The sequence below is a fragment of the Bactrocera dorsalis genome, chromosome 3 (genome assembly GCF_023373825.1).
Source record: "Bactrocera dorsalis isolate Fly_Bdor chromosome 3, ASM2337382v1, whole genome shotgun sequence".
NCBI lineage: Eukaryota > Metazoa > Arthropoda > Insecta > Diptera > Tephritidae > Bactrocera > Bactrocera dorsalis.
In genome coordinates, this window is record NC_064305.1 from 44,877,561 (window position 1) to 44,902,398 (window position 24,838).

At 34.3% G+C, this 24,838-nt stretch overlaps 1 protein-coding gene across 4 annotated transcripts in view; it reads left to right on the forward strand.

Annotated features, from left to right (window-relative positions):
• LOC105226016 (integrator complex subunit 1) overlaps positions 1-24,036 on the forward strand; it is a 74,751-nt gene extending 50,715 nt beyond the window's left edge. For 2 of the 4 annotated variants that reach the window (XM_049451180.1, XM_049451182.1), the window contains exons 2-3: positions 9,682-10,661; positions 19,257-24,036. In XM_049451180.1, coding sequence (XP_049307137.1) covers positions 9,682-10,661; positions 19,257-23,141 — 4,865 coding nt within the window. In that variant the 3' untranslated portion in view covers positions 23,142-24,036. Of the gene's footprint in view, positions 1-9,681; positions 10,662-18,435; positions 19,193-19,256 lie in introns of those variants that run through there. The other 2 variants (XM_049451181.1, XM_049451183.1) reach the window with 2 other exon arrangements.
• Positions 24,037-24,838: the final 802 nt, after the last annotated feature.

Sequence of the window (24,838 nt, forward strand, 5' to 3'; positions counted from 1 at the left end):
ACGGAGTTATTTGCACTAACTCTTGAATTAATCCGTCTGCCAATGCTGAGCCAAAATGAGCTCGCAATATAAAAGACTGACACGCAATAAAAAATGATATTTTAAATATAATTGACACTTTGATTAAAATTAATGTTGTTTTTATTTTTTTTTTATTTGAAATACAAATTTTAGTCGCGTTATTAATTACAATAAAATAAAATCGTTTTTTATCAGCAAAGAAAATCTATTTTGTGTTTTATTCAGTAAAATGTTTAAATTAAGGACTACAATTATAATTTAGTAATATAATATTATTCATAATACTTGCGCTTGCTAAAAATATATTAAACAAGTCCCGAAAAAAAATTTAATAAATTAAAATGGTAATTTGAGCGTGGCCGCAGGTGTATTTCATAGTCTTAGATTGACTTGGTTTCAACAATATGTATTACAAAACAACATAAACGCTTTAAAGTCAACGTTCATAGAGAAAAGGTTACGACAACTTTGAAGATATACTTGTATGTTGGAAATGAAGTTGGTACAAATTGGTTGGTTGTCAAGGTATTCTAAATTTGTTTGAGCTATTTCAACATAGTTGATTTAGCTTTAAATATTAGCGATAGAAAGCTATAAACCAGGACCGTAACAGTTATGAGGAAATGAGCAATCAAGTTTAATTATTATTTTTCAATTTATATATTTTTCATCACAAAATAATCGTTATTATAACTAGTGATCCAAGTAGAAATAGCAAGCTGTCACGTTATTTTTGTTCAGTATTGTTTGCCAATTAATCATGGAAAGAATTACGCCTGAACAACGTTTACAAATTGTTCAACTTTATTACGAATTTTCACGTTCTTCAAAAATGATATGTGACTATTGATGCCTGAAATTGAAGCTCGTGATATCGGCGGCATTTGGATTCAACAAAACGGGGCCACTTCCCACACATCGCATCAATCAACATTAAAATTTTGCACATCGTAGCATTATAATGTCTGTAGAATGTTATAAACCAAGTAGATAAAAAATGGTTGAGTAGGTCCTGAGGTATGGAACTCTACCTATGGGTGAGCGGTGTAATATAATAATATGAAGCTTTACTGTGCCATTCTGGATTTGACATTTAATGCTTCTGGCGCATATACATACATGATGAGGGGTATCATCGGATGGTAACCACGCCTACTATCCATTTGACGGTGCAAACCTATTAACTCACTAAATAAATATGCATCTCAGAAACTACTCAACTAATTTTAAATAATATGGAACACCATATTTGTATGCATTCTAAGGAATAGTATATTGAATCGATTCTTTGTGTTCGCAACACTTTTCATTATCCCTTAATTTTGTTTCCTGCTTCTAAATTGTGGATTGCCTCGTCAGTGCGTACTGTATTTATTTACTGTGTGCCTCAAATGCATCTAACACAATTGATCTCTGTTATAGCTTGATATTTTTACATTTTTATGAGATAAGTTTCATATTATATTTGACATTTAGTGGACTATATTTTCATTCGATTTAACTTATTGTTTACATTTGTGTATTTATAAATTAATGTACTTGTATCAAAAATATAATTTTCCATACATAACTTTTTTCTCTATGATGTGCATGTTCATGGAAGATATAGCTACCATACAAATTAATTGATCAAATTCAAGTCCATGTAGGGAAAACTTTTTTTATTTGACGAAATTTTGCATTGATCATTGTCCAAGGCAGTGTTACAATCTTCGATCTAATTATTCAAATCATTTAAACTGACAAACCAGCCGCAAGTCGTTGTGAGGAAAAATTCTATAGTAGTATATTGTCAAAACCAACGTTACAAACTAAAGTACAAATTGTTGCTAATGAAGCACTATAGCATACATATATCTGCCATTCAACTGACCGATTAAAATCAATATAAATATAAGTTTTTACCATTTTATGCTATAAAGAATGCAGCTGTGTGCTTCGGTGCAGTCGAAGTTAACTTTTTAATTTTTTTTTTTTTTAATATTTTACTGATAACTGATGAAAATGATTTGCGATCTCGAAATAAATTGTATAATAATAAAATATAACGTTAAAGTATGGTGCCAAAAATGGACAAAATCAGGCCTGATAAATTTAAGAATAACATTCCCGAATTTCGGAGTTAAAATGGGTATGTACGGATAGAGGAGGTCCTCCAGATTAAAAAAAAAATATATATATATAACGGTTTCTTGTATCACTTAAAATTAATTGAGGTAGATATAGGATTATGGCAGTTGAATTCCGAGTGACTGTCTATCTGTCAGTCCGTCTGCCTGTCTGTGCAAATGTGTCCATTTTATTTTTCAGTATATCCAAATTCTAAAATTGGTCCATTTTACCATTTATTCGAACAATTGGCACGATGCCATGCCACAAAAACACGCCCCAGACCATGATACTTCCACTGCTGAGCTTAATGGTGTTTTTTGGTATACCTAGGGTTAAGGGGTTGACCTTGTGGACGACGAACAATTGTTTTTCCATTTGGAGCTTTCCTATTTATCTTGGTTTCGAAGCTTAAAAACACGTATTTCCAAAATTGTGCAGGTTTGTCTCTGTGGGCCTTTGCAAATGCCTGTCGAATTTTGATGTGGCGTTTTGACAGGAGTGGTTTCTTACTGCTAATTTGTCCAAAAAGTTAAGATTAGTTGAGTCGTTTTCCTACAAGCTTTCTGGACACGTCCACATCATATTCGTCATTAACTTCGATCATAATTTCTCTGGCTAACATAAAGCAACGGCTTTGCTTTTCCGTACTATGTTTTTGTCAACACTAATATCGATTTTGCGTGGTCTTGGTTTTCTTGGTATCTTTTTGTTGACACAAGGTGGGTTCGTTTTGTTGTATAAAGGGCATTTTATTACATTTTTGGAGAGCAATGCATTATTTCAGCAATTTAATGAAATAATTAGTTATTCGCAAAATTAAATTGAAAACGTGCGAGAACTTCACACAAAATTTAAAATAAACTACGAACTTAAATATGTGTTATTTATGTGTCCAATCAACACTATACGCAATAAAATTGTCGCGTATAAAATTTAATAGAAAATAAACAGTTTTTTTGTGCATGGAATTTAGCCTCAAACGGTGGAAAGTAGTGGCGATTAAAGAAATTAGAAGTAATATTGAATATCTAAACGAAAATTACAGAGCGGGTTATACTCTTAACAGTGTATTTCTAAACTCTCTCTAAAATAGATAAAATTGGATGAAAGCCTTACCTAGCCGCCTTATAACCAACATCACGATTTTCGAATATTCGGCTGGTATGTGAGAAACCTTAATGAAACACAGGGAACATTTTTTTAGTATGTGGCATGATATAGTTAATAGATAAAAGGATCGACACTATGCCAACTCCCATATACTCCTATAATGATTTTCATTTTTCTAACAAACCTTATGCCGAATATGTCGGTCAGTGTATGAGTTATACATATATAGTATATGTTTATAAAATGGTTGTTTGTATCACTAAATGATCAGGATAACGAGACGAGTTGAGTAGGATTCCGAGTGTGGATTGTTGTTGAGATATATTAATGGAATTTGGTACACGTGTTCCTCGGCAAAAAAAATGAATCGGACTACTGCCACGCCCGCAAGAAGCCATTAATCGAAAACGTGTAAAAAGCAGTATACATAGGTACTAAATTAACATACAAAATGTAGTTTATACAGGGAGTTGGAGTACCAAGGGCCTTTGTGTGCAAAAAATTTTGAAAAAACTCGCCTTCCAGTAATAGGTTTATAAAACAGAAGAGATATGTTGCTACAATAGCCAAATACGCTTAAAATCAATTTTATAAGAACCTCTAGCGACAGTGTGAAAAATAATAAAATCAGATAAGAGTCCTGTCCTGTCCCTACATAACGGTTTTGTTAAAAACTACCAAAAGCACGATATATCAATTAAAAATGAAATGCGCTGGAGACATTAAATTTTAAACACAGGACGATAAAATAGGTCTTTATAAAGGGCGTGGTCAAATTTGAAAATTTAAAATGAATAGTACCACCCGTATTTAGGTGAAATCATATATCTCTGGAATTACTCGAACAATTTCAACTCAATTCATAATATACAATTATCCGAACGATTCTATGTCACATTTGGAAAATGGGCATAATCTGACGACAACCACATTTTTAAATTTCATCTTATTCGTTCTATTCCAGTATACAAATCAAGCTCCAATGCATATATTCAGATGTAACTTTGCACAAATAGTGCCTTTGAGGTATATAATCTCGACTCTTAAAATTATCAAAATCTGTAAATAACTGTTCAAGTTCCCACATATCGAATATGTGGACCCCAGGGTGTATGGCTGACTTTTAAATATCGCCCCCTCCTTATTTGTTATGCTTAAGATTAATTCAAATCCAAAAAATAAAATAATGTAATAATGTCTCTTAGTATTGACGGTATTAACAACAGTTGTCTGAAATCGCTATCCAAAAAAGGAGTGCGTTATCTTGTAAATATATACCATACCACATGTTTACGGTTGAGTCACTTTCCTAAAGTACGGAAAAGGCAAAAATCATAGCAATAAAAAAGCATAAGAAACCATCAGTAGACCCTTGTTCTTCCCATAAGTTTTCTGCCATCAATCAGTAAAATATTGGAAAAGGTTGTTTAAGAAAAATTGACAACTTCGTTGTAGAAAATAAAATTCTTCTAAGTTTGTCTTAAGAAATGAACATAACATTGTTCATCCTCTAGTAAGAATAAGAAAGGTCATACAGAGCAACTTTCTAAGCTTCTTGTGACTCGGTGAGGCATGATGGGCTCCTTTACAAAATGGATCAATTTAACTTACCATTTGAATTCATTAAAATCACTTTTTAAAAAATTGTAGTTTTTCAGTTTATATTGAACCCGTTCCCATACCTCAAAATCACAGTTGGACGTACTCAAATTGCTTGTTGTACAACTTATATATTACCGATTTATAAACAAAATAAATATTTTAATTATGCCGCTGTACCCTCTCATTAATCGTAAATCCGGAACATTACAATAACCTGCTTATTATACTCTTGCAACCAGTTGCTGCTGCTGTATAGGGTTATATACATATATATAACTGATCAGGATGACGAGAAAAGATGAAATCTGGTTGACTGTCTGTCTGTTCGTCCGCCCGTCTGTCCATGCAAGCTGTAGCTTGAGTAAAAATTAAGATATCCCGATGAACGACTACGACTTCGTAGATTGGCCACGCCCACAAATCGCCATTAACCGAAAACAAATAAAGTGCCATAACTAAGCACGAAATTAAAATAAACTTTTGAACTTGAAAAAGTGGGCGTACCCCCGTCCTCTAGTAAGTTTATTGTGCGTATCTCCTAAACCACTTAATAACCAAATTTGCTGAGTACAAATCTTATAAGAACTTCTACCGACAGTGTGAAAATGCATGAAATCGGAGGATAACCCCGCTCCCCATATAACGGTACCGTTAAAAACTACTAAAAACACGAAAAATCAATAACTAAATACGCCAGAGACATTATATTTTACCACCGAAATGGTATGAGAGAGCTTTATGGGAGCCGGTATGTGTGACGATGGACGTTGCATCGCCAACTTTCTTGCTGAAATCCCATATCTCCAACCAACCGATTTCGACAAAATTTAGTACGTGGCATTCTTCTTACATTCTATAGTAGTATTGTAAAAATGGACGAAATCGGACAATAACCACGCCTACTTTCCATATAGCACAATTTTAAATTTCACTTGATTCGTTCAGTTTCCAGTACAAAAAAAGAAGCATTTAATCTGGGGTGTTGTGGTATCCAAGACAGAATTGCTTAGCTGTCAGAATTGCAAACCAATTCTGATTTTCATTGGTGTCACGAAATCTGTTCGGATTTTCGTCTTTTAGAACATACGTAAAACCAATATTCGAACCAGCTGCCTAATGTAACAAAACATGCAAATTAATACATTTGGAAGCAATCCTATTAAAGTTTTTAATGAGTTTGGGTTTGGGTGTTAAATTACGTTTTGTAAATCTTCTTTAAGGTGAGCCTGCTTTAGAAGCTTCAAAAAATCGGATTTTTGTTTGCTTAAATCTCTTTAAAAATTATCTAAGAATATGTCCACAAAGTTATAGATGGGCATTCGCAATATTGGCGAAGATAGAATAGAAATAGTGATCTACCGTCTAACAGATATGTATATGAGCGCTTGGGCAGAAAGCGAAAACTTTGACGCGCGACTTCTTGATTTTTCGTTTTTACGAGTTTTCTTAATTGGCGGGGAGGATAGAAAAAAACTAAGCGTCGTCTGAAATAGGGGCAAAGTTTATTATCTTATTTTTGGCATTAAATTATTTTCTATTTAAACTAAAAAAACTAAAAACTAGTTTGAGCATATTTTTAAACAACATAAATACAATTTTTTTTTAATTTAAAAAAAATTTGGAATTTTCCACCTTTTTTTAATTTTCTTACTTCAACAACATAAGTTATTAACAAACATGATCCAAAAAGCCTCCAAAATTCAATAATTAAGACATTTCGTGTTTTATTTTTATGTTTTCTCTTATAGAAATAAAGATAATTAATTCGTAACAATAAAATAACTTGATTTTTTAACTTACATTTCAAATCTGTCAGCGGTTGGTTTCAATTCTGATTCCGACAACTATCAGATTCCAAAACATCCCTGATTATAACGGGATAAAACTTTGCGTGAATAATGTCTTTAGTGTGTGCCACCTTATCACCAAAAATTATTTAAATCCAATAAAAACTGATCAAGCCCCTAGGTATCGAATATTTAGACCCCGGAACCTATAGTTGACTTTTGATCGAAAATGTCGGTCAATGTGTGATATATATAACTGAAATTAAGGGATAATTCTTCTCTTATACTGGTATGGTCTGTATGTCAAAAATGAGTTGAATCGGACCAATACTTCCATTTTGAACTCATAATTTTGTATGGTGCGCCTGCTTGCGATTAAAGTTTTGGGTCAGTATTGCAAATGAAAATTGCAAGTGATGCAAAACAAATTTTTAAAAATAATACTGAACCTACCTTGGCACAACTCACCTTCTTTATAACCATTATTTACAATACATATGTGATTGAACTTGATTATATTGTCATAATAATCATTGTTATAATTATGTAGATAAGATAATTATGTCACTCTTATTTTAATTATTAGTCGACACCACTTTTGTACAATATATTTAAATTTTTCAATATAAAAATGGATGGATGAAAATGGTATATTACTAGGTATACATGAATAGATATAATTATCGAAGAATTAGTCAATAAATTGGTTTTTGACAAAATGGTGACTTCTAAAACAAATAGAAAAATCAAAATTTCTGTCAAAAATGATATTACTTGGATGACAAATATTCAAAAAGGTCGGGTGAACCGTTTCAGAAAAAAATTTACCCCGAAACTAAAAACAGCGTTTCGAGAAAAATGCGATTAAAGTTTTGGGACACGATCGCAGATCTAATGTTGCATATAAAGACATAAAGCTAATATGATAAAATGAAAATAAAAAATAACACTAGCAAAACAATATAAAAAAAAATATTTGTGATTGATGTGAAAAGGGGTTTGTGAGGTGGCTTGATTACGAATTTGAGTTAAAAAAATTTTCCATCACATACAGCTATTTTGGCATTTTAGTAAATGGTGGTGGTTTGTTGATCTCTACATTTTTTGACTACAACACAAAAAATACTACGTATTGGCAAATTTTTAGTATCATTTTCGGACAAAATTAGCAAGAAAAAACCTCTAACTTCAAAGTCGCAAAATGACTGTAAATTAGTGTAATTAAAATAAAAATGGAAAAAAGGAAACAAATGCACAAAGCACCATTTGTGTAAAGTTTAGTTCAAAAATTTTCGTTGGTGTTTGATTTATCAATTGTATGGTGGCAAAATCTTCAGGAATTCAAAACTGTTTACGAAGTTGAATGATTTTGGAGTTTTTTAGTGAGTTAACGCATTATAAGTAGCTTCGAACATAATCTTTGAATTGAGGTGAACAAATGTGCATAAGACAAATAATTTCATTACCTATTACAACAATGTAAAAATAAGTGAAATTGGAAGACAATCCTGTGGGTAGGGTTCATTAACTACTTACTTATTCATTCCTATGTCGCAGTGCGAATTACTTTCACTTCTACTTCCCATGCAACACAATTATAAATTCTATCTAATTCTTTCATTTTCCAGTACATATGCACCTACGAATATATCGGGTAAAACTTTGCCTTTTCTTCATCTTATGTCTAAAACTTGTCCCAATCGGAGCCTAATCGTTATATATGTATATAGGTTGATGTTCGATGCGTAATTAAAATTTGGAGATTATCATTTCCTGATAATAGTATGTCTGTATGTAAAAAATGAGTTGAATTTGATAAATTAACCCCGCATGTACCTAATAGAAAAATTTCAAATTTCTGGTTTACTTTGTATCGTAAGTATATACGGTATGTAAGATTACAATTTTGGATATACTATAGTTTAATGTCGAAAATATGTGAATTCAGTCTAATAAGTCAGTCACTACACACACATATTGTGTGTGTTATATATAATATTTATAAACTGGCGTGAAAATATGTTCTTTAGTATTTTCAAAGGTTAAGAAAGTGTGCAAATGAATAAGTGAAGCGCTAGTGGATATACAAGTGAAAAATATAAGTGCAAAATTAATTTTATATATCGAAAATATGTTATTAAAATATTGCAAATTTTTAACTTTAAACGCGAATAACTCGAAAACTATAAGCTTCCTGCGGCTATAACCATGTATATCCTTGATCAGGATATTGGTTAAAAATTTGGTCACGTGGTGTAAAAACCACTCAAATATGTAGTATTCCTTGTAGACAATTTGGGCAGTCGGAAAGAATCGGAGTGCACCACTCTTCGATAATCGAAGAAAGATGTCAATATAACCTTGATTTTTGACCTGCTTTGACGTGGTTTTTTCGGCTATTTACCTTTACCACGACATTCGGTTGATTGAAGATCTGTTTCCGAGTCGTAAGCATAGATCCAAGATTGGTCGCCAATAATAATTCGTTTTATGACATCCTGGTAGTCGGAAAACATTCACAGAAGTTAACGCGACGCTGTTTTTCAGAAAAAATTTAGTTATTTTGGAACCAATCATGCTTTCCTTTTTCTTAGGCCCAAATGATCTTTCAAAATGTTTTTCACTTATCCTTCCGATATTTCAACGAGTATGTAAGATCTCTGAGTGTTAATACCCAATTCTCAAGCACCATCATGTTGATGGCCACCCGGACGTGGTGTGTCGTCAACGTGTTCTCCACCCTCTTTGCATAATTTGTACCAATCAAAGTCTTATTATTTTTGCTCACAGTAGTAGGTAGGTTGTTTTGTGTGAAGTTTTGAAATTAAGTGTACAACTTTTCTTAAAAGTTATAAAATTATATATATAAATGTTTTGTGTGAAATTTTAATGAAATTAAATGTATAACTTTTCTTAAAAGATGATCCATTCACGATTCCGACAAATAGTGTATGTTGATTTTTTTAAGAGAGATTTTATTAGCATTGCTTAATATAATATTATGTCACAATAATTAAATAATTCAGTAATGAATATTCATCTGTTTCAGCTACAATGTTTCAAACATCACCGGAGCAGTCTTCTCATTATCTTGCCGAAATTTATAAAGAATTTTTATTACAACGCGAAGATTGTTTACGTACGTTAAGAGTATTTTTGCGTGAACTGGTGCGTGTGCTTCGTTATGATATGAATATTGTAAAGTTCTGTAAATCATTTATGAGCACTAGAATTGATTTGATGGAACAAGTTGAACATTCGGAATTCAAGGAGAGAATTTTCCATTCCATGGTTGATATTATTTGCCTTTGTATGTTATTATCGGTTTCTCCGCAAATTCGGGAAGCTTGCATTTTATTACGCTCCAACAAGGAAATAAAAAATAATCCATTATTGCTGAACTTTTATAACCAAATGTCTCAAATTCAATTGGAAGCAGTTTCTTGGATGTACGAAACGGTTCCAAATCTTTTCAAGATACAAAGTTCGGAATACAGCCAGGCCCTCCATAAACTTTTACTTTTGGACAGTCCCGAGCAATATTCACGATGTGATCAATGGCCATCAGAACCGGAGAGAGGTACGCTTTTAAGGATTGTTTCGGAAACCCCAGTTTTGGAAGATACACTTCTGCGAATTATACTTATAGGCATTACTAAAGATATACCTTTGACAATACCGGAAACTATAGATATCATAATGATGGTTATTAAGAGAGCTTCATCAATGAGAATTCTTAATTATCCAGCAGTGCAAGCCAATAAGTATGATGTCATTGACTTTCTTTTCAACATGGTGGAATATCACTATCCCGAAAATATAAATTTGCCATTGGATTACGTTCCACCAAAGCTAGCTATTACTATATTATATTGGAAAGCGTGGATTATAATGCTTATGATTTCTGCTCATAATCCCTCAACTTTCGGAGCATTTTGTTGGAAACATTATCCTACAATGAAGGCTTTAATTGAGATGTGTATCACGAACCAGTTTAGCGAACAGAATCCTGGAAAAGAGGAACTTCAGGTAGGGTACGATCAAAAAATGGAAGAAAAACTTTAAGTAAAGTTATTAGTATTTATTTTCGACATCATTAAATTAGGAATTAAGAATATATTATAATAATTATTAAGGTTAACAAATGTTGTACTTATTAAAAAATACGTACATATGGGCCATTCCATCAATTGGCGACATGGTTTTGTACCCGTGGTTCTCCGATTTTGACCAAACTTTAGAATATCATAATATAGACCAAAAGAAGAATATCTGTTTCTTTTTAGTGGTCAAAGTTGCTCCATTGTTTTTGGCGCGCAATTCAAATTGAGATCAAACAAAAATATGACTATTTCTTTTATTTTTTAACGACCTCAAATTGAGTGAGAAAAATTTTTAAGTTATCCAATTTTATGTAAAAACATCTCATCTTTCTGATAAAAATATTTTCAAAACCCTAAAAATTTTCAAAATCCAAAAAAAAAACATTTTTTTCCAAAAATCCGGTCTTTTGTGCTCTGATCCCATGAACAGCAAAAAAAATGAAAAGTTGTCGCTATGCGGCGCATATTTTTATATTTCTTCATTAATTCAAGTCTAAGAATACAATTTACATATTTACCTCCTTCACACAACCTTCTAAGCGAACAGACTGCGCCGTATAGCGACAACTTTGCATTTTTTTTTGCTGTTCATGGGATCAGAGTCCCATATTTTTGAACACTGATTCTTATGTAAAATTTAACGAGAAATCGAATGGAAATGTCAATTTTGAAAAAAGTTGGTGGAAAAGCACAAAAAACCGGATTTTTTGAAAAAAAAAAGGTTTTTTTTTTTTGATTTTGAAAATATTTTTATAAGAAAGCTGAGATTTTTTTACATAAAATTGGATAACTTAAAAATAGAAGAAATAGTCATTTTTTTGTTTGATCTCAATTTGAATTGCGCGCCAAAAAACAATGGAGCAACTTTGACCACTAAAAAGTTAACAGATACTCTTCTTTTGGTCTATATTATGATATTCTAAAGTTTGGTCAAAATCGGAGAACCACGGGTACATGTCGCCAATTGATGGAATGGGCCATGTGTATATTACGCAGGTTGCCTTTTACATTTCGGGATACCAATACCAGTGTTTCAATTTGGCAATTTTGACGAAATATTTATATCAGAGGGTATGCGTCTGGTCCCCCTCTTAATGAACTGCTTATTTTCAAAATCGGTGATTTAACGAAATTTCTCTGGATCACTTGACACGTGGTATGACGGTGCTTGCATTTCTTCGGCGAGACATTTGACCTTCGTTATTAATATTTTTATTTTTATTTATATTCTACGGGGTTATAGCCGAGTTTACAACAGCGCACCGGTCGTTCTTTCCTTTTGCTCTTTGACGTCACTTATAGATTTCAAGTGAAGCCAAGTCCGTCTCCACCTGGTCTTTGTAACAGAGTAGAGGTGTTCCTCTTCCTCTGCTTCCCCTGATGGGTACTACATGACCTAGCCAGCGTGGCCTCTGCCTCTTAATTCTCTAAACTATATCAATGTCGTCGTACATCTCGTACAGCTCATGATTTCATCGAATGCGATACTCGCCGTTGTCAATGCGCAAAGGACCATAAATCTTCCGCAAAACCTTTCTCTCGAAAACTCTCAACGTCTGGAGAAAGCGGAACTAACGGCGTGAATGTTGAGGCCAATGATATCAATATCATCGCGTACGTCAGCAGTTATAAAATATTATACCTTCTCGATTCAGTTTCTCCAGCAGCTGATTGAAGAAGTTGCACGATAGGGAATCGCCGTGTCTGAAACCTCGTTTGGCATCGAACGGATTGGGCAATGCACACTTAAATTCCAATCGTCGGACATGCTTTCGTCCGACCATATTCTACAAAGAGTTGTTGCATGCTCCTTATCAGTTTTTCGCCGCCGTATTTGAATAGCTCTGCCGGTAATCCATCGGCCCCCGCCACTGTGTTGTTCTTCAGACGGGTAATAGCTATTCGAAATTTTACATGGTCGGGCAATGGAACGTCTGCTCCATCGTCATCGATTGGAATATCGGGTTCGCCTTCTGGCGTTGTAGTATTTTCACTGCCATTCAGCAGGCTGGAGTAGTGTTCCCTCCATAAATTTAGTCTCTGGGTATCGGTCTCTAGATCACTTTTGGAGGTTCTACAAGAGTATGCTTCGGCCTTGAAACCTTCTCTTACTCGCCGCATCTTTTCGTAAAAATTTCGAGCATTATCCCTGTCGGCAAGCTTGTCAAACTCTTCGATGTAGGCAGTCTATTTTTTCTCCACTTTGACACGGCACTCCTTAAAGTACCAACTGTTTTTTCGGCCTTTCCGAAAATCAATAGTTTCGTTTGCAGCTCTACGTAAAGAGCTTGAAATGCTGTCTCCTTTCGAACGGTTCGTTGGGCATGCTTTCATCCCACTATATTTTATGTTTGAATATCTCGACCGGCCATCCATCGGCCCCTGCCGCTTTGTTGTTCTTCAGACGGGTAATTGCTATTCGAATTTCTTCATAGTTCGATTGGGGAATCGTGTTCGCCATCTCTTGGCGTTATGCATGCACTGCCATTCAGCAGGCTAGAGAAGTGTTCCCTCCATAATTTCAGTATGCTCTGTGCATCGGTTACTAGATCACCACTTTGGGTTCTACAATAGTATGCTCCGGTTCTAAAACCTGTTAGTCGCGCATTTTTTGCTAAAATTTTCGATCATTACCCCTGTCGACCAGCTTGTCGAGCTCTTCATTCTCACGCATTCTGCCTCTTAATTTTTCTGTCTGCAAATTCGCCTCGCTTCCCTCTGTAACTCTCGGTATCTATCCCATCCCGCACGTGTTGTGGTTGGTTGTAACGTTGCGAGGTATACAGTCTGTGTTTTCTCCACTGCGACACTAAACTCCTCATCGTAGCAGCTGCTCCTTGAAATTTTCAGAAAACCAATGGTTTCGGTTGCAGGTGTACGTAAGGATCTTGAAATGCCGTCTCACAGTTCCCGTATACCGAGTTGCTGATGCGTACTCTCAGAGAGCAGGAGTGCAAGTCGAGTAGAAAATCGTTCGGCTGTCTGTTTTGATTGCAGCTCCTGGACGTCGAACATTTCTTGTGTTTATTGACGTGCGTTTTTTTGCTGCACAGAGCAGTGTACATGTCTTGGCTACAACAAGATAGTGGTTAAGGTGTCTTCCGATACGAAGACAGCCATTCAGCTTGAAGCGTTTTCTTATGCTAATCTAGTAGATATCCATATGTTGGACCCCGACGAAGTCGATCAGCTTCAACTATTGGGGATGTTTCATCATGGAGGCTGAATTTACCGACCGTTGTGCCAAAGTTACTTTCATTGCCCATCCTGGCGTTAAAGTCACCAAAAACATTTTTTACATCGTGGTGGGGGTAGCTCTCATAGGTGCGAAGATATTTTTGGTCACATTTTTCTTTATAGAAAAATATAAATTATTAAAAATTCAAAACTCGCTCTGTTCGAAAATGAACTTTCTGATCTTAACATTTACCAGGTTTGGCACCGTTATCGTTTTTTTTTTAACATTTGTCTCGATCAATAGACATGCATCTTTTTTGAGCAATCAACAAATTGTGTGGGATCACACGTGTGAGCCACAACGTACTAAACGGTATCATTGCTAAAATCAAATGTCAAGTTTTGAGCTTGTACTGAAAATGAGGTGACTCTGCTTTAAATAACAGGATTTGTCCAGAAGGTAATAGGACCGATTTTCTTCCGCCGCGACTGTACTTCGAAGAGCGCGCGCACCGACTGGATTCGGTAGAGGGCGTTCCTAGTTAACGAACGAGCGGCTGGTCAGTTGTTTCCGAACACCTGGAGAGTCAGGACAAACATTTCCGCTTAAAGTGCTTCTGTGAGTGGTGCAAACCAAAAATGCAGAGTTCGTTAGAGTAGAGGTAGTCGATTAAATTCTGTGCGAAACTCGGTAAACCTGCGACGGAAACGTTTGAGGTGATCAAGCTTGCTTACCCAGCCTTTTAGAGGGCCGGAAAGAGGTCGCTGCTGACAACGTGACTCGTGTGCGCAAAGTTTTGAACTCATACCGTCGGCTAAGTATTTGTTTAATTGCCCAGGTGTTAAATTTATCAAAATCTGTAGTTCATGACATTGTGACGAAGCACTTGAACATGCGCCATGTGTGCGCCATGTGTGCTCACTGACAACCAGAAATTGCGGCGAGTGGAAGTGAGCCAAGAAAATTTTAAAATGTGTGAAAGTGATCCCCAATTTTCGAATAACGTTATCACTGGTGAGGATCATGGAACTTTGAGTATGATCCCTGAAAAGGCCGATGAAAGGCAAGCACTTTAAGACGAAAGAGGGGATCCAAGCAACATGCACCTCGGCTCTCAGGGCTATTCCGGAGAATGGCTTCCGTGACGCCTTTGGAAGTTGCGCTTCATCGACACAGAAGGAGCCTATTTTAAAAGTTTTTAAAGGATTGTACCGTTGTCGGTTGGTTCAATAATTTTTTTTAAATCGAACCTATTACCCTCCGGGCAAACCCTGTAGTTTCTAATTCACTTTCTGTTAGGTTGATTAAATCAGCTAAACCTCCCTACACAATCTTAATTCAACATAGTACATACATCTGAGAACACACGACGATAACAATATAAGTACATCATAACACTCAATTATTCATTTTGTTAAATTCAAATTTTCAAACTTTTATCAAACTTTATTAAACTTTAATATCTAATAATTACAAGCAAGAAAGTACAATTTTTACACAATCGACGGACGTTTTCCTTTATGGGTCTTATGTGTTTATTAGAATAAAAATACAGTTGTATGTGCTACTCGATAAATTGGGTACTCTAAACAGAATTAACTGCATAAATTTGAAAATAAAAACAATGAACAAGAATACAAAAAGTGTCCGAGCATAACCAATTGTATAGCCTTTCTCTTTCCCTGTCGCTTATTTTACTACAAACTACGAGTTTTCGCAACAAAAGTTAGTTCGTTACTCGCACACGTCCGTATAAATAAAGTAAATATGAAACAAGTAAGGGAAGGTAAGTTCCGGAACTTACATTTCATACTCTACAACTTGCCAGAATAAAAGCCAAGGAAATACCTTCAGATACAAAAGATAGGCCAAGTTTTCACCTGATTGTATCCATTTTAGGCTCTTATGTTGGCCGATATACGCGGTATAAAGTCACCTGCAAGTTGGGAAATTTTTCTTTTAACTGTATGGAGCTAAGGGTAGTTATAACCCGATTCAACCCATTTTTAACGCACAGACATAGCATTGTCAGGAAAGGATTATCTCGAATTTCAATTATACAGTGTACGTTCTAAAGTAAACAGGATTAAAAAAAAAAACAGAACAAATGGTTTTTTCGGCAAAAATAGTCTCCCTCTGCTTCAATACAGTTTTTTGCATGGTCCGAAAGCATGTTGAACGAGTGTTTTAGCTCGTTGGTCGGTATGGCCGCCAGTATGCCGGTGCAAGCCTTTTGAATGACCTCTACGTCTGCATAACACTTTTCTTTCATGGGCAAATATATGTATGTATATAACACATTTTTCCGAAAGGGAAGAAGTCGCACGGTGCCATATCAGATGAATACGTGGAGTGGTTAATGGTTAAAATGTGATTTTTGGTCAAATAATCGTCCTTCGAATGTCGGATTCTGAGCAATTTTTGGTCGTCAGTCAATTTGTGCGGAACAAACCGTGCACACACCTTTCGTAAGCCCAAATGTTTGGTCAAAATGCGATAAATCGATGTTTTGGAGATGTTCAATTCAATTTCCATGAATTTCAATGATGATTTCGGCTGATCACGGATTTTGATTGGCCCACATGTTGATCGTCCTTTATGTCCTCACGACTACTTTGAAAACGTTGAAACCACTCGTGCACGGGATAGGCAATAATTGCCATAAATTTGTTTCAGCAATTGAAACGTTTCGGTAAAAGTTTTACTAATTTTAAAACAAAATTGAATGTTGGCTCTTTGTTTGAAGATCATTTTCGCACCGATAACACAAACATACTGACACTTAAAACGCAATTACTTTACTTCCAATCAATGAAAGGTCATGAAATTCTCACAGGACAAAGATAGCATATTCTAACGCACCTGTCGACATATAGAGGCGTTAGATTCAAAAAGTCTTGTTTCCTTTGGAACGTTCCTTGTATATAACACATTGGAAGAGATTTTAGAGCAAAAGGCAACTATAGGCACGGGTCTAATATTCGGTACCTAGGGCCTTGAACACTTTTTATAGGATTTTTAGTAATTTTTAACAGTACTGTTATATGGGAGTGAGTGATATTATCCTCCGATTTTATCCATTTTCACACTGTCCATAGAAGTTATTATAAGATTTATACTCAGCAAATTTGGTTGTTGTAGCTTAAGTAGTTTAGGTGATATGTACATTAAACTTGTTAAAGGGCGGGGCCACGCCCTTCTTTTTTAAAAAAATTTGCCCACAGGTGTCCCTTGCTACTGCAATCCTCATTACAGCTTTATACCTTAATTTAGTGCTTAGTTATGGCACTTTATACGTTTACGCCCATCTACGAACGCGATTTTTTGTACTAAGGAACTTACATACCAAGTTTCAGGAAGATATCTCAATTGTTACACAGGTTACAGTTTGCTCGGACGGACGAACAGACAGTCAACTGGATTTCAACTTTTCTCCTCATCTTGGTCATTCACATATAACCCTATTAGTTTTGGGTGATATGTACAACCGTTAGGTGAACAAAACTATAAAACTATGTAGCAACTGGTTGCAAGGGTATAAAAATATCAAAGCAGTTTTTATACTAAGCTTTACTAAGAATTAGTTAAACGTCATAATAATTTACATAAATTAAATCTAATATGAGAAAAAGTTTGGTTCCTTCCATCTTTCTCTATAATATGCTTAAACAATAATGGCTAAGATCTAAAACACAAAACTTTAAATGTATTCTAGACCTTCAGTTATTATAAAGTAAAATATGTAGGTTAAATTCAAAATTTCAAATTTATTTAATATTGTTATTTTATGCAGAGTTTCTAAAATTAGGCTGTCGTTAAATATATAGTTAGAAAGATTCAATTTAATCATAAAGAGTTTGCAGCAGGTTTGGGTTGAAATCGGTTTAAAAATTCAAACTTCCCTTTGATTTTATGTCATGTATTTGTCAATAATTAGATACCGTTATAAAATAAATGTACGTATTATCTTTGATATACCGTCATTACGACTGTCATTGAGACATCGTATATAATTTCACATATTGAAAACCCCGTTATATATGAATTTATCTTTGTGTGAAATTGAGAGCTCATTAAAGAGACCAATGCGTTTTGTACATAAGTATTTACGAATTGTTAATTGAAAATCAAACTTTGAGCTTTGATAGACTTATAATCACATCTATCATTTATAATAGCGTCTAGGGCACAAAATAGAGTAAAACTGTCAACAAAACAATCCAATTGAGAAATTACGGGAATGGGCGGAAGAGTAATCTAAAACTCAAATAAAATCTGCCCAATTACCTTAGTTTCACGTCAAAGCGGATAAGCGATTTAAAGCAGAAGCTATAGCCCTATTGCAACTAACAAACATGCTTCCAAGCTATCACCTAAATAGCAAACTTTCTCAAAAAGGTTCACCCTCTCTCAAATTGATATTATATTAGGCAGCGATTTTATACCCCAAATAATACTTGATGATATAAAAAAAGTTTCAAAAATACTTTTGGCTGAAATGTCTCAACTTTGTCTTTGTCAGGAACATCTGGTTAAGCCTGCTTGAACATATGAAATCGTCTGTGTCGCAGATTTACCGAGTTTCACGCAGACTTTAAACGCGTACCTCTGCTCTAATGAACACCACTCACAGAAACACGTCGCGCGAAAATGTTTGTCCTTACTCTCCAGGTGCTCGGAGGCAATTGATCAGCCGCTCATTCATTAACTAGAAACGCCCTCTACCGAAATCCAGTTGGTGCGCGCACGCTTCGAAGTACAGTCGCGGCGGAAAAAAATCAGTCTTATTACTTTTCGGACAAACCCTGTACGTGTACTACTAGCCAAAATATTTGTCTAGGCGGACAGAAAGTTTAAATGAGTTAAACCTTCACCTACTTGGACACACCATTCTACCCTGGAATAACTGCCGCACCTTAACATAACATCACCACCATACACTACGCTTATACATAAACACACTGGAAACAAAACACACCTTTGCACCGCGACTATACACCACTTCACTAATGAAAAAGGACATGATCATCGCCCCTAACGCATTCGTTTCGAGAGAGGTCAACGATTGCCACAACGATCTGGCACTGGATATACTTTTTGATCGTCAACGATACGGCCTCATTCAATCCGGATACCTGAATCGGCCTCCGGATAAATAAACTAAACTAAACTAATACACTTGGTGATACGGCCATTTTAATTTCGAATATGTTATTCACACAATTACAATTCAATTTATACAATTCCAGTGTAATCAGTAAATTATTATTTACAAAATATTTAAATTGTTTTTGCATTTTATGATTTCATCTACTAATTTATTGTAATTTTTCATCGTTACAGTTGGTTTCTCTTGAAAAAGCCCAAATACTTCAGTTGGAATCATATTTGGCAGCACAAACTTCACAAGCTATTATTACTGAGGATAATGCGATATTAATATCACAGTTAATGCTAATGGACCCAATGGGGCAGGTTCGAAGAATTCCTAATAGTGTTTTGGAACAGGTGAAAGGACTAAATAAAAGTTTAAAGTTGGGATACCTACTATGTCGCTGCCGTAGGCCTGATTTACTGCTTGATATAATTCAACGACAAGGTACAACGAAGTCTATGCCATGGCTTTCAGATCTGGTACAGAGCAGTGAAGGTGATTTCAGTCACCTTCCAGTGCAATGTTTATGTGAGTTCCTGTTATTTAACACCAATGCAATTACTGAAGAAAATAATCGGGATGGAGAATTGGTTTGTTACTTGAGAAATCTTGTAATGGAAGAACAATATCAGAAAAGGACTGTCTGCGAAGTTTTAGACTACATTTTTCGGAGATTGTCATCAACAGTTAAACAATCGCGAAACGCTGCAATATGCGGCTTAAAAATTATTTTTAAAGATAACACTGAGTTAAATGATTGGCTATTAAAGTCAATACCACAGATTCCATGTTTTAAAGAAGCGCTATCTTTTATAATACCACAACTAAGATCTGCATGTCAAGTTGAAAATTCACCTCTGTTAGTAATGGCTTATATCCAGTTTGTAGCTGCACATACTATTAACGATGGAGTTATTGATATGCTCGATCACGTCATTGACATGGCACAATTAATTGTGGAACGGAGTACTATGTTTCAGCACATTATACCAGCGAATGGGGATCTATTACTGGGACATAATGACAGCAATTTCGCTGAATGTCAGTTTCAAACTTTAAAATGTCTTTTTGTTATGTTCAATAATTATATTATTCGTCTAAGAGAACACAGAGAGCCTTATGAATGGACTGAATACCCAGACTTACTTATGGTCCAATTCGAGGATGGAGCACAATTGCCTCTTCATTTAAACATTATTCATGCCTTTATAATCTTATTAACACAGTCTAGCAGTCAAATGCCTGAATCGCTTCCAATTTTGGATTACTGGTTTCCCCCAGGTCGGAGACCGCCATCTGGCTTCTTACCGAATATGCCACATGAAGCAGTGCAACTGTTACCTGATTGGCTAAAATTGAAAATGATTCGCTCTTCAGTTGACCGCTTGATTGAAGCGGCTCTCTTAGATCTTACTCCAGATCAAATTGTTCTGTTTGTACAAAATTTCGGAACACCAGTGATTTCCATGTCAAAGTTATTAGCCTTGTTGGACCATGCTGTGAATGAGGAACTGGAACTTGTTAAAAGTGCAATACTTAACAAAGCTTACTTAGCTCAATTGATTGAAATTCAACAAAAACGAGGAGCAAAAAATGGTCATTTTACTGTAAAAGCCCTTGAATTGTACTCTCATTCACAAACTGTCCCAGATAATCCAAGGCAAACTCATACAGGTTTAGGCCTCTTAAGTTTCGAGAAAAGCTTCCAACCTTTAGCAACTACATCTCATTATCGAGTAAATAAAGATATTGAAGACATAATTGGGGATGTATTAAAAACTTCGCATTACCATTGCCTAAGTTGTATTCGATTTCGTAGGTTAATTAATCATTTCCTTGATAGAGATTTTTTGTTAACTAAAAATCGTAGAGAACTTATGACCAGTCACTTGAAAAAGGGCTGGATATGCTTATTGCGGATTATTGATAGATACAAGCGTTTAATTTCCCAACAAACAACATCGCAAATAAAACATACGTGCACATTTTTAAGAGTACTTCTAAAACAAAAATTTATTACTTCGAATGAATTCGGTGTTTTATTTGAGAAACTGACTGAATGTGAAACTTTGTGGGAAGTAGAAATGAATTTAAAAGGAAACATTTATGTGTATATAAAAAGTTTGGTCATAATAATAAAACGGAAAGAGAATGAATTTTTTCAAATATCTTCAAAAGCTTTCGGAAGTATTGCACGTAAACCGACCATAGAAGACATTAAAATGTTATTTGGTTTAAAAAAAGAGAAAATATCGGGGGAGGTGGAATTTTTGTGCCATTGTGGATTAATTGTCGACCGATTATGTGAAATAGATTCAGAGTTCACAAACTTACGCAAGCAGAATCAGATTGGCCTTTTATTTACAAAAAACTGTGCAGATTTTCGGTTCCATATGCTTTCCTTAATATGTCATCAAATGAGTTGGGGAACAGTACTATTTACTTTGAAATTATTAATGCATGAAATGCAACAAAATATTGATTCTAGTACCGCTCTCAATTTCGTTGAAGCGCTTATTAATAATCCAAAACTTTGGCAAGGTCGAGACAAAAGTATATCTAAAACCAATTTTCCGGAAATTATGTTTTTATTAGACGAAGTCGAGATGAATGCTTTAATTAGTTTTATTATAAATGAAGCCGATTCAAGCTTCCATTCTATTTTAGAAGTTCACGATTATAAAATTTGCTCACGCATTAGCCTCCTATTTAGAATAACAAGAAGGAAGCATAAAGATATTTCCAAATTAATAGAATATATGTTCAGGAAATCATGCCCCCATTTGTTGAAGATAAAGATTATTCACCAAATGTATCTTTTGCATCCTTCTATTCGCTTTATGACAAACAATTTAAAAGAACATGAAACGAAAATAACTACTTTAAGGGGTTGCAAAGCTGATAAAGTATCAAACTATCTAATTACTTGTCTTGGAAATCTTTTCCTTAGGAAAGATTTCGAAACACTTTCTAGTGATATTGAAATGTTAATACGAAAATTTGCTGCATCGCACCCTATTTTATTTTTACGTCAACTAGGTGTTTTATCATCTCTAATACAAGGTAGGGCTCAATTAGGTGTTCGCTTGTTGCGCGACGAATATCACTTTCATCGTTTCATTCAAATATTACGGGCACTGCAATTATTACAGCCCATGTTATTTGACGACAGTTATAAAACTGAATTTCAAGCAGCATTGGAGTGTTATTTTTCATTTTTTAAGCATCACAGCTTTATTAAAGAGTCATATCACATATTAATAAAATTTGTTGAACTATTACAAGCATATATCAATTCCAATCCGTCTAGCGCGCTGCTATATCTTGAAAAATATGTTGGAATTCTAATGGAATTATCAATTAAATTTAATTCCATAACGTCATTGCATCAACTTGTACAAGGTATAGCTCTTTTACAGCAAAAAGGTGTCACAATAAATGAGTTAAACGATGAAGAAAATAAGCACGATTTTGAATTAGAAGAGCATGTAAATAATAATAGCTTTATTTCAACAGATTGTGAAACTTCGGAAGCTACTTCAACAAATTTGTTTGAATCTAATAATAAAGGAGGAGTTCAGTTTTCTATTTCTGCACCATTTACAAAACCACTTACATTGTCTCAACATTTTACTGACCTTATAACCATAATAAAAAACTCTAGTACGGAGGAAACTATTTTAGGACCTTTACAGGAAATAGAAAGTCTTACATCTAAACGTTTTTCATATTTAAACGAGGTATTTGATCGGCTACTGGAGTTAATATTTTCTCCAAGTGCACAGATACGCTCTAATGCCTTTATACTTTTAGTTCGCCATTTAAAACATAACCCGGGACGCTCTGACATTAATCTTTGCACCCTTAATGCATACATTCAATGCTTGAGGGATGATAATTCATCTGTTGCCACAACCGCGGTAGACAACTTAGTTGAAATGACTCTACTATTGCAAGAGCATACAGTTGAAATACTTTCTGTGGCATTTACTTTGGGAGTTAAATCACAATTAAACACTAGTACTCAAATAAAACGGGTTTTGCAAACACTAATGTTACAACATGGATACTAATTTCAGACTTCCTACTAACCCAGACGTTACACAATCAATAAAATAAATTGCTTTCAAGTAACAATACACCCACACTCTTCTACTACCACAATCTCACTTTTCGAACTTGAACGCCTAGAAACCAATTTTTCCAGTAAAGTCGTCGAGTAATTTGACGACGAAGTTAAAACAGCTGATAACATAGTTTTAGAAACAAATACTAATTGTTTGGAATATGGATATTTCCTTGTATTAATGGATTAATATCAAAATATGTATATCAATTAATTTTAGCAGGAATTGAATGTCTGTGTCTCTCGAATAACTTGTAGGGTAGAACAAGTAACGTTCAAAAAAGCAAAAAATATGGAATTGGAATATATTCAAGCTGTTTTCGTTTCCCATTCCATCTTTTCGTTAAATAATAATATTGTGCAAAACTCTCAAAATTTTTTAGTTGTTTCCATGGTGATGGCATATGAAACTGTTATTGACTATCAAGTTGCTTGTGGCATCACAACTGTCAATTTAAATCAGTTGTTACACGTAGTTTCAATCAACTTCAAATCAAGCGATCTTGTAACTAAAGCGGAAACGAATAGATTTGGACAAATGGAAATAAAAGGGACTTATAAATAAATCTGCTTTTTTTTTAGTTTTAATTAAGTATTGTGTGTTAATACGCTATATAGTAATTGCACTAAGAATTGAGATGGAACACTTGATACAATATAAGTTTGTACTTAAAACTTTATTTGTTTGATACAGCTTAAAATAAATTTAGATATCAAATTAATTTAAAGTCATGCACCATAAAGATAATTTAACACTCTTGTCAATTTTAAACTGTATGATGTACATTTGTAAATTTATGTTAAAATAAATATGGAATTTGATAATTTGTTTTAATATATAACTGAACATATTGTGGGTTGATGGGGAATTCGAATTCATTTTAGGAGGCATTATTAATGAAAATTTGATCTATAGAGAACTACACTCATTTTGTTAGGTGGGAGATGCCTGCAATATCCAATTAGTAAGTAATTAGTGTAATGCCCCTATTGCGGTTTTCAACCCAATTGCATTTTAGTCGAAGTTTAAAAATTCGGTATTGCCGACATCAACTCAATCTGTCAAAAAAAAAATTGCGGCTGAAATATGATGGAACTTAGAATTTTTTTTGGTATTGCGGTTTTCAACTCTGTGCAAGTGGGGTTTACTAGTATATAAATAAACTACAACTGCTTAATAGCAGGTGTAGTTGAACATTCGTGCAGTGAAATTCTAAAAATATTAAAGATAAATGGAGAATAGGGAAATTAACTATTTTAAATAATGTTTTTTTTTTTTTATAAATTTTTAGAAGAAATCAAGTTACAACAAAAAGGAAGTTTAATATATTGGAACTAATGAAGAAGTTGGATGAAGAAAAGAACAATTTGGAAGCTTTGAAGTGATATTGTTATTTAATGAATTTATTTAAATAAAAGTAAAAAATAAGACATTAGAAAGAATAAATGAAATCTTTAAATTTTTTAGGGGCGAAGCCATATGTTATTGCGAATTATTCGAGCCGCATCTCTTCTCTTTCTATGCACAATATATCATTGGTCATTGTAGTACTTGAAGTAGGTGGTATTTCTTCCCGAGGTTCCTTTTTGAAATGCTCACAATTTTCAGGTTTATAATGTAAACCTCGCACAGATAAAAGACAT